General features: G+C 47.4%; 1 protein-coding gene across 2 annotated transcripts in view; it reads right to left on the reverse strand.

Annotated features, from left to right (window-relative positions):
• Positions 1–14,489, reverse strand: part of LOC132385399 (myelin-associated glycoprotein-like) — a 33,970-nt gene extending 19,481 nt beyond the window's left edge. For both annotated transcript variants that reach the window (XM_059957442.1, XM_059957443.1), the window contains exons 1-3: positions 14,408–14,489; positions 7,173–7,538; positions 5,963–6,256 (exon numbers count right to left, since the gene is read on the reverse strand). In XM_059957442.1, coding sequence (XP_059813425.1) covers positions 5,963–6,256; positions 7,173–7,538; positions 14,408–14,462 — 715 coding nt within the window. In that variant the 5' untranslated portion in view covers positions 14,463–14,489. The remainder of the gene's footprint in view (positions 1–5,962; positions 6,257–7,172; positions 7,539–14,407) is intronic.
• Between the last annotated feature and the right edge of the window lie 1,998 nt (positions 14,490–16,487).

Consider the following 16,487-nt stretch of genomic DNA (forward strand, 5'->3'; position numbering starts at 1 on the left):
GTGGGAGAGCATTCCCAGGTTTACTACTCTGTTTCCCAGCCTGTGGGAGAGCATCCCCAGGTTTACTATTCTGTTTCCCAGCCTGTGGGAGAGCATCCCCAGGTTTACTACTCTGTTTCCCAGCCTGTGGGAGAGCATTCCCAGGTTTACTACTCTGTTTCCCAGCCTGTGGGAGAGCATTCCCAGGTTTACTACTCTGTTTCCCAGCCTGTGGGAGAGCATTCCCAGGTTTACTACTCTGTTTCCCAGCCTGTGGGAGAGCATTCCCAGGTTTACTACTCTGTTTCACAGCCTGTGGGAGAGCATTCCCAGGTTTACTACTCTGTTTCCCAGCCTGTGGGAGAGCATTCCCAGGTTTACTACTCTGTTTCCCAGCCTGTGGGAGAGCATTCCCAGGTTTACTACTCTGTTTCCCAGCCTGTGGGAGAGCATTCCCAGGTTTACTACTCTGTTTCCCAGCCTGTGGGAGAGCATTCCCAGGTTTACTACTCTGTTTCCCAGCCTGTGGGAGAGCATTCCCAGGTTTACTACTCTGTTTCCCAGCCTGTGGGAGAGCATTCCCAGGTTTACTACTCTGTTTCCCAGCCTGTGGGAGAGCATTCCCAGGTTTACTACTCTGTTTCCCAGCCTGTGGGAGAGCATTCCCAGATTTACTACTCTGGCTGAAAAGCATTCCTGCTACCTCTCTTCTAAAGATCCTCCCTCAATTTTGAGGCTCTGTTCTCTAGTTCTGGATGCCCCCACCACAGGAATCATCCTCTCCTATCCACCCTATCTAGTCATTTCAACATTTGGCCTGATCAGTATCTTATAAAGGCTCAGCATTATCTCCTTATTTATACATTTTATTCCCCTTGAAATAAATGCCAACATAGCATTAGACTTAATTACCACAGACTCAACCTGTAAATTAACATTCTTGGAGTCTCGTTCAAGGACCCCTAAGTCCCTCTACACCTCTGACGTTTGAACCTCTCCATTTAGTTGACAGTCTACATTATTGTACCTTTTACCAAAATGTATTATCATAATTTCTGAACACTCTATTCAATCTGCCACCTTTTTGCCCATTCTTCCAAAAGTCCTGCTGCAATCTCATTGCTTCCTCAGCACCACCTATCTCCACCTATCTTTGTATCATCCACAAATCCATCAATTCCATGATCTGAATCATGGACGAACAACATGCAAAGCAACGGTCACAATATTGACCCTGGAACACCACTAGTCACCGGCAGCCAAGCAGAAAAGGCCCCTTTTATTCCCACTCACTGCCCCCCTGCCTGACAGCCATTCTGCTCTCTGTGCCAGTACCTTTCCTGCAATGCCATTTATCTTGTTAAGCAGCCTCATATATGGCACCTTATCAAATGCCTTCCTTCAATCCAAGTAAATTATATCGACTGCATTTCCTTTGACCACTCTGTTTTTCTCCACGAAGAATGCTAACAGATTTATCAGGCAAGATTTTCCTTTAGAGAAACCTTGCTGACTTTGATTTATTTTATTATTAGGCTCCAAGTCCCTTGACACCTCATTCCTAATGATGAACTCCAATACTTTCCCGATCACTGAGGTTCGGCTAACTGGCCTATAATATCCTTTCTTTTACCTTCCTCCCTTAAAGAGTGGAGTGACATTTGCAATCTTCCAGTCCTCCAGGACCAGGCCAGAATCAAGGGATGCTTCCAGAGGACTGGAAAATTTAAAACGAGGGAGGCAACAGAAAGGAAGTTATAGAGCAGTTAGCCTGGACTCAGTGGTTGGGAAGATGCTGGAGTCAATTGTTAAAGGACAAGGTTATGGAATACTTGGTAACACAGGAAAAGACAGGATTAAGTCAGCATGGTTTCTGTAAGGGAAAATCTTGCCTGACAAACCTGTTGGAATTCTTTGAGGAGATGACAGTCAGATAGATAAAGGAGAAGCAGTGGATGTTGTACATTTTGATTTTCAGAAGGAATTTGACAAGGTGCCACACATGAGGCTGCTTAATAAGTTCAGAGCATTGGCTGATTAATAGGAGGCAGCAAGTGGAAATAATTGGTGTATTCCAAAAACAAAGAAATACACAAATGGCAAAATAGTACAATCACGGCTGAGAAGGTCAAACCTAATATAAAAGCTAAAGAGAGGGCATACAACAAAGCTAAAATTAGCAGGATGATATAGGTTTTGGTAGCTTGTAAAAAAAAGTTACAGAAAGCCACTAAAATAATCAATATGGGAAAATATGAAATATGAGAGCAAGCTAGCAAACAATATCAAAGGGATAGAAAAAGCATTTTCAATATATAAAAAGAAAAATAGAGATGAACTTCGAAATAAGACCATTAGAAAATGAGGCTGGAGAAATAATAACAGGAGACAAGGAGATGGCAGATGAACTAAACGAGTATTTTGTATCAGTCGTCACTGTGGAAAACACGAGCAGTGTGGCAGGTGTTGACGGGTGTGAGGGAAGGGAAGTGAATACAGTTACTGTTACAAGGGAGAAGGTGCTCAAAAAGATGAAGTTACACAAGTCACCCAGACCGGATGATCTACACCCTCGGGTTCTGAAAGAGGTAGCAGTAGAGATTGTGGAGGCATTAGTTATGATCATTCAAGAACCATTGGACTTTGGCATAAGACCCTAAGACAAAGGAGGAGAATTTAGCCATTCAGCCCATCGAGTCTGTTCCACCATTCCATCATGGCTGATCCCAGGTCCCACTCACCTCCATACACCTGCCTTCTCACTATATCCTTTGATGCCTGACCGATCAGGAAATGATCAACTTCCACCTTAAATATATGCACAGACCTAGGTTCCACCGCAGCTCGTGGCAGAGCATTCCCAGATTTACTACTCTCTGACAAAGAAACATTCCTGCTACCTCTCTTCTAAAGGGTCCTCCCTCAATTTTGAGGCTGTGTTCTCTAGTTCTGGATGCCCCCACCATAGGAATCATCCTCTCTTATCCACCCTATCTGATCATTTCAACATTCGGCCTAACTAGTGTCTTAGAAAGGCTTAGTATTAACTCCTTGATTTTATATTTTATTCCCCTTGAAATAAATGCCAACATTGCATTTGACTTCTTTATCACCTTCTTGGAGTCTTGCATGAGGAGGGCTAAGTCCTCTACAACTCTGATGTTTGAACCTCTCCATTTAGATGATAGTCCACACTGTTGTACCTTTTACCAAAATGCATTATCATACATTTCCCATCACTGTATTCAATCTGCCACATTTTTGCCCATTTTTCCAAAAGTGCTGCTGCAATATCATTGCTTCCTCAGCACTACCTATCTCCACCTACCTTTGTATCATCCACAAATCCATCAATTCCATGATCCGAATCATGGACGAACAACATGCAAAGCAGCTGTCACAATACTGACCCTGGAACACCACTAGTCACTGGCAGCCAAGCAGAAAAGGGCCCTTTTATTCCCACTCACTGCCCCCTGCCTGACAGCCATTCTGCTCTCTGTGCCAGTATCTTTCCTGTAATGCCATTTATCTTGTTAAGCAACCACATGTGTGGCACCTTATCAAATATCTCCTGAAAATCCAAGTAAATTACATTCACTGCCTCTCATTTGACTACTCTGTCTCTTCCTTGAAGAGTGATAACAGATTTATCAGGCAAAATTTCCCTTAACAGGAACCATGTTAACTTTGATTTATTTTATCATTAGGCTCCCAAGTACTTCGACACCTCATTCCTAATAATGGACTCCAACATTTTCCCAAACACTGAGGTTAGGCTAACTGTACTATAATATCCTTTCTTTTTCCTTCCTCCCTTAAAGTGATATTTGCAATCTTCCGGTCCTCCGGGACCAGGCCAGAATCAAGGGATGGTTCCAGAGGACTGGAAAATTGCAAACAAGGGAGGCAGCAGAAAGGAAATTTTAGAGCAGTTAGCCTGGACTCAGTGGTTGGGAAGATGCTGGAGTCAATTGTTAAAGGACGAGGTTATGGAGTACTTGGTGACACAGGCCAAGATAGGATAAAATCAGTGTGGTTTCTTTAAGGGAAATCCTTGCCTGGCAAACCTGTTGGAATTCTTTGAGGAGATGACAAGTCGGATAGATAAAGGGGAAGCAGTGGATGCTGTACATTTAGATTTTCAGAAGGAATTTGACAAGGTGCCACACATGAGGCTGCTTAATAAGTTCAGAGCCCATGGTTAGAGCATTGGCTGATTAGTAGGAGGCAGTGAGTGGGAATAAAAGGATCTGGTTAACTGGCAGTGACTCGTGGTTTTCTGCAGGGTTCAGTGTAGGGACCACTTATCTTTATAGGTGATTTAGATGATGGCTTTCTTGCCAAGTTTGCAGGGGATATGAATATTGTTAGAGGTGCAGGTAGTGTTGAGGAAACAGGAAGGCTACAGAAGGATTGCAGATCAGAAGGATGGGCAAGAAGGTGGCACATGAAATACAGATGTACAATGTACTGTGTATGTTAATCAAAATGGCTTCTTTGTTAAAAGTAAGAATGCTTCTTTGTTATGATAAGTGCTTTCTCTCGCAGTTGTTTAACTTTAGAATTGCGGATAATGGGGATTGTATTCATTTGTTAACCAACGGGGGAATGTTATTTTGTCTTGTGGGTGTGGGAGCGAGGTTTTCGCGGTATTTTCAGGGAGGTGGGAAGGAGATGTAAAGGAAGGTGGACGTGAGCTGCACTGTTCGGTTGACCACCAGGGTGGTCCCGGGTGTGAGGACGTGGAGGTCGGAGGAAAGTGAGGAGGGGTCGAATGGTTCGATGTTTGAGCTCCAACGATGTGCACTAAACTGACTGAACTTTGATAAGTTGGCACCTTTTACTTTATTTTCTTTTCCTTGATATATATTGTATTGTTAGCACTCATTTAGTTTTAGTAAAATCTTTAAAGTATATTAAACAACGGTATCTGGTGTGAGTTTGATATTGTGTGTGCGACGCTGCATTAATTTGATTCCCACAGCACCTGCGTATACGGAGGCGGGGTTAGAGAGTGGCTGGGCTTTTTACCCCTAAACAAATACCAGCCTGTTGGGCAAGTGTTACACAATGGACATGCAATTTGGTAGAAAAAATAAATTTGCAGACCATTTTCTAAACGGGGAGAAATTCCAAGAATCTGAGATGTCCTTGTGCAGATCACCCTAAAGGATAACTTGCAGGTTGAGTGGGTGGTGAGGAAGGCAAATGCATTGTTAGCATTCATTTCAAGAGGTCTGGAATATAAGAGCAGGGTTGTGATGCCGAGGCTTTACAAGGCACTGGTGAGGCTTCACCTTGAGTATTGTGAACAGTTTTGGGCTCCTTATCTAAGAAAAGATGTGCTGGCATTGGAGAGGGTTCAGATGAGGTTCAGATGGATGATTCTGGGAATGAAAGGGTAATCATATGGGGAATGTTTGATGGCTCTGGGCCTGTACTTGCTGGAATTTAGAAGGATGAGGAGGAATCTCTGAAATCTTTTAAATGTTGAAAGCCCTAGACAGAGTGGATGTGGAAAGGATGTTTCCCATGGCGGGGGAGTCCAGGGCAAGAGGACACAGCCTCAGGATAGAGAGGTGTCCATTTAAAACAACGAGGCAAAGACATTTCTGTAGCCAGAGTTTGGTGAGTTTCAGGAATTTGTTACCACAGGCCACTGTGGAAGCCAGGTCATTGGGTTTATTTAAAGCAGAAATTGATTGATTGGCCATGGCATCAAAGGTTATGGGGAAGAGGCCGGGGAGTGGGGCTGAAGAGGGGAAAAATGGATCAGCCATGACTGAATAGTGGAGCAGATTCGATGGACCAAATGGCCTAATTCTGCTCCTATGTCTTATGGTCTTCTTCACAGATATTAAGGGCAAAATTTGTCAGTAAATATATAATTTAATTATCCTCATACTGAAATTTACAGACTATTTCTGTGTACTCTGTGGAGTATTGCTGTACCTGTATGATAACTGTTCTCCATACTTACACTGCACAGTTAGTGTGAGGGTCTGCTCTGATGAAACAGATGGGTATCTGACTCTGCAGGTGAGACTTTGTCCGTGGTGTTTGAGCGCTGGGGTCATGGTCAGGACAGAAGTATATGTCAGAGTGTTGTGCCACCGAGTTACACTGCTTGAGACTGATGGTGGTACATCCGTGGGGGTGACCCAGGTTAAGGTGGGTGAAGTTCCGTCACACGTTGTGTTGAAGACGCATTTTATGTTCACAGACTTTCCTTCAACAAGTTCTGCAGCGAATATTGTGGGTTTATCTGTGAAATCTAACACAGAAATGGATCCTTTTAGTTCAATATCACAAGATGCATCAGTTCAGATAGAAATTTCAGCCCCACAATAGGAAAGGTGTTTACAGGATGATCCCTGAACAATGAGGGTAGAGTGTGAGGGAAAGTTGAACAGTGTGGGGTTCATTACTGTTCTGAAAGCTGTTGAGAGGGGAAACGGGAATCAGAGTCCTCCACTGAGAGCCTCAATATCACACAGTCACTGATACATCCAGTGGGGTATGTCCTTCCCCAAACAGTGAGACATGGGCCAAGTGGACTTGAACATGGGGGAGATGAGTTCAAAAAGATCAAATTAAATTTATTAGCAAAGTACATATACAGGTTGTTACCACGTACTGTACTACCTTGAGATTCACTTTCTTGCAGGCATTTACAGGAAAAAAGAAATCAAACAAAATTTACAAAAATCTACACAAGCAGACAAAGACTGACAACAAAAAGACAAATTGTAAATTCAAAAATAACAGTCCTGTCAATGTGAGTTGTGAAGAGTCCTTGAAAGTGAGCCTGTAGGTCACAGAATCAGTTCAGAGTCGGGGTGTTTGAGGTTATCCACACCCTTCCAGGAGACTGGTGTTTGAAGGGGAGTAACTGTTCCTGAACTGGGTGGTGTGGGTCACAAGGCTTCTGTACCTCCTGTTCGATGTTGTTAGTGAGACCAGGGCATGGCCTGGATGGTGGATAAAAACACAAAGGACGATGGAAAGGAAGGATGTGCAGATAGTTGGGATGAAGATGGAGAAGGAGTGGAGGGTCAGTGGAAAGCTGAATTGGAAGTTTCCTGAAAATCAGGAGTAGTGACGATGTGAATATGGATCCAATACAGGTTTATATTATTCCCCACTGACTGCTGAATGTCTGCTGTTGAGTGACCACACAGAACACCTACCGGAAACACGGAGCTGCGTGGCAGGGAGATAGTTGTAACGGTCACCTCCGACAAATTCAATCCTAAAGAAGTACGGACCTTCATCTTCCTCAGTGATGTTGTCGATCACCAGGGAACAGTCATCGTCTTTCAAGTTTCCAGACAGACGGGTCCGAGATTGAAATTTCTGCATCTCCTGACTGTGATCGCTGGAGTGAAACACTATAGGTGCAGAGTTCGGATTGTCACTGTTATACCAGATACCAGTCCAGGACAAATTATTAACATTTGATGGATAACGGTAGTGGCATGGAATCCGGGCACACAAGCCTCTCTGTGTTGTCACATGTGATGGTGTGTCAGCTCCCCACTCATTCGACACTGCGGCTGAGGAGAGAATGAACAATGATTGACAATGGATGAGTCAAAACAGCAGACTTGATACCCACCCCCTGTATCACTCCTGCACTGTGGACATAGTGTGTACCGAGTGTGGGAGACACAAAGAAACCCACCAGGTCTCATCACAGATGGAGGGGATGTGGTAGTCATGGGGGGGGTGGGGTGGAGCAGGTTCATTCTCTGTTGTCTCATTGGCCTCAGGACCGATGAAGTTGGTCTAACACTGTCAGGAAGAATCAACGACAGGGAGTCGTCTAACGTGCAGGAAGAAATGGAGTGGTCGAAACTGGTTTCCTCTCCTCTACTCAGAATCACTTCCTGTTTGCTCTTCAACATGTCACTGTCTCTGCTCCTTCCATGCATCTACTACATTGGATCTATCTGATCTTATGGAACTAGGAATGATTGTGGATCATTATTATCTAAGGGATCCCTGTGGGACTCCCACAGGTACAAGGATGCCGATGTTCCGGTGATTGAGTACCCCAGACACCGGTGACAGACAGACTGGAACAGGGGTCTGTTCTGGCAGTTCCCACACTAACAGTGCAACTTTCTCACAACCTGTCCCATTTAACAATGCAGCAATCCCACACACTGTCCTGCTCGTACTGCAGCCCAGTCAATGTGTATCATCACAGTACATCACACTACGGTGATTTGAATCTTCTGGAACATAAGAACCCGGACTTCGCACAATACATCACAGGTACATCCCTCCCGACCATCGGAAGTGGTCCGTGGATCAGTGACAGAGGAAGGCCCGGCCAGCCCAGGATCCAGAATCCCTCCCAGAGACAGGTCCTGAGGTGGGACAGGGCAGGTCTCCCACTCACTACCACCACCCAGTACCGTATAATCCGATCTCGGAGCAGACACCCCACTGATCTTCCTGGAGTTTGATCAGACGTCACAATCTGTCCGGGACAATGTTCATCTCTACACAGTCACCCTCCCCAGAAGCAGCATTCTCAGAGTCCCCTCCCTCCTCGCCTGTTGAGACTCCCTCCTTCTGAATAACTGCACGGGATGGTGATCCAGGGCTACTCCGGTTCCCCTCATGCACCGGGACAGGACTCCCTCAGCAGGGCACGGCCTCGATTGAGGCAACAGTTTGAGAGAGTAACCCCACCGGTGACTCTCCACTCACAGGCGATCCCTGTTCTCCAGGGCTTTCCTCCTCCCCAGAGGATGGGTGCTCTGGGCACAGTCTCAACCGAAGGCAATTCTGCCACCTCTCACGCCCTCTCTAAAATGGTGCCGTGCACCAGCCTGGACTTTGCATGCTGAAGAGAAGCCACCCAGCCAGAGGCCCTTGTGTGACAGGGCTTTCCTCCAGCTCTGGGGAGACATACTCTGAGCATACGGCCTTAACCGGAGGTAAATCCTTCCCCTGGATTGCAGACTCAGAGACACATCTCTCCGTATCTTCAGACCACAGGGGTTCTGTGGCACGCTGACCTCCATATCGGAGGCTCCCTCAGACTCGGGCACCACTTTCCGTACCCCGACTTCCCCAGGCCTTTGCTGAATCTCAGACACCATAGGGCCCTTCGAGTTGGGTTCAGGAGTCACCTCCTGCCCCTCTCCTCCGGGGGAGAGGCCTCGAGATGGTTGTTCTTTCTCTTGGCCTTCCTACCAGATACCCAATCCCACTGCTCACCGTCATCTACGCTGCGCCCAGCCCCGACATTCACCACCACGGGTGGGTGGGGGAACAGCAGGGGTAGGGACAGGTCGGGAAGGCTCAGCCGTGCTGCTCAGTGTCTCCAAAGTGAAGTTCACAGCCTGCGAGTATGTCCAAACTCTTTACAGACCAGGCATGTCATCTCTGGACTGTAATAATGCCCCTCAAATTGCACCTGAAAGCCCCCATCTGCATCCCCACCCCATTCCAGTTGCATCAGCAAGCGGCGCTGAAATGAGAAAAGGTGATCAAACCCCTGCAGAGGTGTCCTGTACCACACTGGGATGGTATTTGACCGCACCAAGAGAGTGCAGCTCCACTTATTGATGACCCGTTCTCCTGTCTTCCTGGACACCCCCTTCAGGCTTCTACCTCCACTCGATCTTTTCATCTCCAACTGTCGCCGAGACATCAACAGTCTCAACTTCACCACTCCTGTTCCAACCTCACTCCCTCTGAACGCACTGTCCTCCACTCTCTCCGCACTAATCCTGACCTCACCTACAAACCCACAGACAAAGGTGGTGCCGTAGTGGTCTGGCGGATGGACCTCCACCTCACTGAGGCCAAACGGCAGCTCTCTGACACCTCCTCTTACTTACCCCTGGAACAGGACCCAACCAAAAAACATCAAACCATTGTCTCCCGTACCACCACTGCCCCTAGCAATTCCGGAGACCTTCCATCCTCATCCAAAAAACTCATAATTCCCACACCCCGCACTGCTCGGCTTTACCTCCTCCCCAAGATCCATAAGCCTGTGTCCTGGTAGGCCTATAGTTTTGGCCTGCTCCTGCCTCACTGAACTTGTATCTGCCTACCTGGACTCCATTTTGTCAACCATAGTTCAGCCCCTCCCCACCTACATCAGGGATACATCCCATGCCCTCCACCTCTTCAATGACTTCCAGTTCCCTGGTCCAGACTGCTTCATTTTCACCATTGATATCCAATCCTTATACACTTCAATTCCCCATCCAGAAAGCCTCAAAGCCCTACGCTACTTTCTGGACAATAGACCTCACCAGTTTCCCAACACTACCACACCCCTCAGGTTGGCAGAACTGGTACTCACACTTAATAACTTCTCTTTCGGCTCTTCCCACTTTCTTCAGACCAAGGGTGTAGCTATGGGCACTTGCATGGGCCCTAGCTACGCCTGCCTCTTCGTGGGTTATGTGGAACAGTCAATGCTCTAAATCGATACTGGTACTGCTCCCCAACTTTTTCCTTCACTACATTGACGACTACATTGACATGCTGCTTCCTGCACCCACACTGGGGTCGTCAATTTCATCGACTTTGCCTTTAACTTTCACCCAGCCCTCAAGTTCACTTGTCACATCTCGAACACTTCTCTTTCCTTTCTCGATCTCGGTCTCAATCTCTGGAGACAGACTGTCCACTGACATCTTCTATAAACCCACTGACTCCCATAACTACCTTAATTATACCTCTTCCCACCCTACCAAATGTAAAAATGCTATTCCCTATTCCCATTTCCTCCGTCTCTGCCGCAACTGCACCCAGGATGAGGCTTTCCGTTCCGGAACATCTCAAATGTCTTCTTTCTTTAAGAATCGTGGTTTCCCTCCTGTCATCATCAATGATGCCCTCACCCGCATCTCCTCCATTTCCCGCACTTCGGCCCTCGCCCCGTCCTCCTGTCACCACAACAGGGACCATGTTCCCCTTGTCCTCACCTATCACCCCACCAGTCTCCGGATCCAGCATATTATCCTCCGCATCTTCCGCCACCTTCAACAGGACCCCACCACAAAACACACCTTTCCCTCTCTACCACTCTCTGCTTTTCGCAGGGATCGTTCCCTCCGCGACTGCCTGGTTCACACTTCCCTCCCCACAGATCTCCCACCTGGCACTTAACCCTGCAAGTGTAAGTGTCCCTACACCTACACCTACCCTACACCTCATCTCTTACCACCATTCAGGGCCCCAGGCAGTCCTTCCAGGTGGGGCAACACTTCAGTTGTGAGTCTGTTGGGGTAATCTATTGCATCCGGTGCTCCCGGTGCGGCCTCCTCTACATCGGCGAGACCCGACGCAGATCGGGGTATTGCTTCATCGAGTACCTCCACTTTGTCCGCCACAACAGACAGGATCTCCCGGTTGCCACCCACTTCAACTCTCCCTCACATTCCCATTTGGATATGTCCATACATGGCCTCCTCTACTGCCATAATGAGACCAAACTCAGGTTGGAGGAGCAACACCTCATCTACCGTCTGGGTAGCCTCCAGCCCTTTGGCATGAACATCGAATTCTCCTGGCAATTCCCTCCCTCTCCCTTCCCCTATCACACTTCCACTTTGCCTCCTCTTCTAATTGCCTATCACCTCTCTCATGGTTCTGCCTTCTTCTACTACCCATAGTACTTTCCCCTTACATTCCTTCTTCACCTCTCCAGCCCATCCCCTCCCCTCCTGCAGTGTGACTCTCCCTCAGCACTGCCCCCACACAGTGTGACTCTCCCTCAGCACTGCCCCTCACACAATGTGACTCTCCCTCAGCACTGCCCCTCACACAGTGTGACTCTCCCTCAGCACTGCCCCTCACACAGTGTGACTCTCCCTCAGCACTGCCCCTCACACAGTGTGACTCTCCCTCAGCACTGCCCCTCACTCAGTGACTCTCCCTCAGCACTGCCCCTCTCACAGTGTGACTCTTCCTCAGCACGGCCCCTCTCACAGTGTGACACTCCCTCAGCACTGCCGCTCACACAGTGACACTCCCTCAGCACTGCCCCTCACACAGTGTGACCCTCCCTCAGCACTGCCCCTCACACAGTGCCATCCTCCCTCAGCACTGCCCCTCACACAGTGCCATCCTTCCTCTATGGAGCTTCATCTTGCCCTTCCGGTTTAAGAGGGCGTTGGTGAAACACAGACGACTTGTTGATCGCAAAACCAACAAAACGATAAATTACGGTACTAATCACACTTTTTTCTCGGATACGATCACTGTAATCACTAGCCTGTAACCTCCCTTTCGCAGTTGATCTTTTGAACTGCCTGTATGACCTGGTATTTTTGCGGTGTGAAGTCTGGGAAGTGCAGGACAGTTGTGACGTGGCCTGTAAGGGTCGAATTGAGACATCCGGACCTGGTCCTGAGAGCGGGGAATGAACCAATGTTTGGCCATTGCTGGAGTGAATTGGAGGCAATTCGACGCGGTAGAACAGAGGCGATGTGACGAAGGGAAGGCAGAGTGGGACCCGGGTTCGAGCCCGAACTCGTATTGAAGTGGAAGGGTTCAGGTGAAAAGAGCGAGGAACAACCCAAAATTTGGCAATTTCAGTGCCGGGACAGACTGAAAAGGTGAGGGTGTTGGGGCGGGGGACGAGGCTCAGCTCACTGTTCCCTGACATATCTCAGGATTGTATATATTCTGCATACTTCGATAATAAATGTATTTTGAACCTTCAACTATGGGAGCTAATTGCTGATGTGTGATATCGAGAACCTAACCAGCCGAGTTCTGAGAACTGCCCAACACCCGTGGTTTCACACATTTCCACCGTCAGCAAGACTGAACCAACACTGTTGAGTTGTCACTGACTATTCTTATCGAGCCAGTGATGTCTCTGTGAAGCTGTTCACCAATCAGCCGGGCTCTCGCCCCACTGCCCCACGCGTTCCATCCCCGAATGATCCAATTCCCACCAGTTAATCTTGTTAACACTGCTTCCACTACCCTGATGAGAGACTGAATTACAGAGAGAGGTTGAACTGGTTGGGGCATTCTTCATTGGAGTGTATCATAATAGACAATAGGTGCAGGAGTAGGCCATTCAGCCCTTTGAGCCAGCACCGCCATTCAATATAATCATGACTGATCATCCACAATCAGTACCCCGTTCCTGCCTTCTCCCCATATCCCTTGACTTCACTATCTTTAAGAGCTCTATCAACCTCTTTCTTGAAAGCATCCAGAGAATTGGCCTCCACTGCCTTCTGAGGCAGAGCACTCCATAGATCCACAACTCTCTCGGTGAAAAAGTTTTTCCTCAACTCCGTTGTAAATGGCTTATCACTTATTCATAAACTGTGGCCTCTGGTTCTGGACCCCCCCCCCCCCCAACATCGACAACATGTTTCCTGCCGCTAGCGTGCCCAATCCCTTAATAAACTTATGTGTTTCAATCAGATGCCCTCTTGCCCTCTCATCCTTCTAATGAGCTGATCATATTGAGGTGTATAAAATCATAACGGACATCGACAGGGTAAAAGTTCACAGTGTTTTTCCCAGAGTTGGGAAATCAAGACCACAGAGGCACAGGTTTAAAGTGATGGGGGAGAGATTTAATGGGGACACGAGGAGCAATTTCTTCTCCCAGGAAGTGAACGCTATATAAGGCCATAAAAGCATAAGACACTGAAGTAGAATGAGGCCATTCAGTCCATCGAGTTGCTCCACCATTCTCTCCTGAGTGACTTATTATCCTTCTCAACCCCATTCTCCTGCCTTCTCCATGTCACCTTTGAGGTCCTTACTAATAAAAAACCTATCAGCCTCTGCTTTAAATACACTAAATTAATTGACCTCCACAGCTGTCTGTGGCAATTAATTCTACAAATTCAACACACTCTGGCTGAAGAATTTCTTCCTCGTCTCTGTTCTAAAGGGATGATACTTTCGGAGGGAGAGTCCTCTAGTCTGAGACTCTGCCACCTGTAGAAAACTTCCTCACCATGTCCACTCTTTAAGGAACAAGCTGCCAGAGGAAGTTAATGAGGCAGGTAGATTATCAACAGATGGACCAGAACATGAAGAGGAGATGTTTCGAAGGACAGGCGGCAAAGGTGGCTGAATTTCTAGTTGAAGGGTCTCAGCCAAAAATGTTTATTCCCCCCCAGAGATGCTTGCTGACCTGCTGAGTTCCTCCAGCATTTTGTGTGTGTTACTCAAGATGTCCAGCATCTGCAGAATCTCTTTTGCTTGTGAATAATTTAGATGGGATTCATGGTCAGCAGGAACAATTTGGGCTGAAGGGCCTGTTTATGTGTTGTACGACTCTGGCTCTTTCAGCTAACCAGTCGGACACACAGCCCAGCCCCCTACTCAGCCCTGAGTACCCTGGTTAGTGTCACACCAGCCAGACTAGAGGAAAATCAGGGATTTGCTGCCCCAGCTGCTGCTGATTTACCTTGAAGAAGTGGCAGGAGGAAGTACACCTTTCCGATTGTTCTCAGATCCAGCATATTCCGTCAGTTTTCTGCCCTTAGACTGAAAAAGAAAGTAGTTACAATGAATCTCCAGCAAACTGTCGCGGTTCCAACATCAGTGTGAGACAAGAAGATACCCAGACTGTTCCACGCTATTCCCATTAGTAATCCCACAGCCGTCTAAATCATTCCTTTTTAATGTTGTACTGGATATTTTAAAGGGAGCTTTGAAAACGAGGACACATGAAAGAGGAACTGCGTTCCAGTGAACCAGAAGGGAACAGGAAACTGACACAAAGTGGTGAAGGAGGTGTCTGACACATTGGACGTATTGGTCAGGACAGTGAGAACTAAAGTTAGAACGTTATCTTAAAACTGTTCAATGTGTTGGTAGATTGCACTTGGAGCATTTTGTGCTGTTCTGGTCACCCAGCTGAGGAAGGATGTCATTAAGCTGAAGAGAATGCAGGAAAGATTCAAGGTGATGTCACCAGGATTAGAGGATTTGAGTTATAAGGAGAAACTGAACAGACTGGCACTGTTTTCCTTGAAAGGGGCAACATTATTAATGATCAGTCTGACACTCCCTCAGTATTGTCCCTCCGACAGTGTGATATTCCCTCAGTACTGTCCCTCTGACAGTGTGACACTCCCTTAGTACCGTCCCTCTGACAGTGTGACACTCCCTCTGTACTGTCCCTCAGACAGTGTGACACTCCCACGGTACTGTTCTTCTGACAGAGTGACACTCCCACAGTTCTGTCCCTCTGACAGTCAAACACCCCCTCAGTACTGTCCCTCTGACAGTGTGACACTCTCTCAGTACTGTCCCTCTGACAGTGTGACACTCCCTCAGTTCTGTCCCTCTGACAGTGTGACACTCCCTCAGTACTGTCCCTCTGACAGTGATATTCCCTCAGTTCTGTCCCTCTGACAGTGTGATACTCCCTCAGTACTGTCCCTCTGACAGTGTGACACTCCCTCAGTACTGTCCCTCTGACAGTGTGATACTCCCTCAGTACTGTCCCTCTGACAGTGTGACACTCCCTCAGTACTGTCTCTCTGACAGTGTGATACTCCCTCAGTACTGTCCCTATGACAGTGTGATACTCACTCAGTACTGTCCCTCTGACAGTGTGACACTCCCTCATTGCTGTCACTCGAATAATGTTCCCTGTTCCCTGTCACTGTTCATTCAAAGTACAAAGGTCATTACATGGAGAGAGTGCAGGGTAGTTTTAGGAGGGTGTTAATCAGACTTGAGGGACTGAGTTATGCAGAGAGGTTGTGTATTTTGGGATTTATTCATTGGAGCCAAAGCTAATATGGGGTGTCTTCTTGAGGTACATAAAATCATGAGGAGTGGAGATAGGATGAATGAACCCAGTCTTTTACCAGGACTGCTGAATTAAGAAACAGAAGTCTCCTGTTTTCGGTAAGATGGGGGAGATTAGTCGACATGCATTGGATGGGCTGAAGGGCCTGGTCCTGTGTTATTTGACTCGACCATCGTTCGGCAGTGTGACACTCTTTGAGCACTGACTCTGCGGTGGTTTTTCTGATGTGCGACACAGTCCACTGAGGTACGGTGGCATCGTGGTTAGCACAACACTTTACAGTACCAGTGACCAGGGTTCCATTCCCACTGCTCTCTGTGAGAAGTTTGTACATTCTTTGTGTCTTCCTCATACATCCAAAGACACACTGATTGGTAGGTGAATTGGCCATTCCAAAGAGAAGAAAGGGAAGGAGGAGTGGCATCTGAGGCAGGTGATGGGCACGAAGTGAGAGGGGAACCAGAATAGGGATTGGATAGAGAGAGAAGGGGTAAGGGAGAGAAATTACTGGAAGTTAGAGACATTGATATTCTTGCCATCAGGTGGGAGGTTACCCAGATGGGTTGAGGTTTGGCTCTTTCAGCCTGAGTTTGGCCTCATTGTGACAGCAGAGGTGGCCATGGACAGACATGTCAGAATGGGAATGAGTATTGAACTGGGTCACCGATGGAGGATCTGCCTTTTGCAGTGGATGGAGCAAATGTGTTCTACAGAACAGTCCCTC

The sequence above is a fragment of the Hypanus sabinus genome (genome assembly GCF_030144855.1).
Source record: "Hypanus sabinus isolate sHypSab1 chromosome 1 unlocalized genomic scaffold, sHypSab1.hap1 SUPER_1_unloc_3, whole genome shotgun sequence".
Lineage (NCBI taxonomy): Eukaryota > Metazoa > Chordata > Chondrichthyes > Myliobatiformes > Dasyatidae > Hypanus > Hypanus sabinus.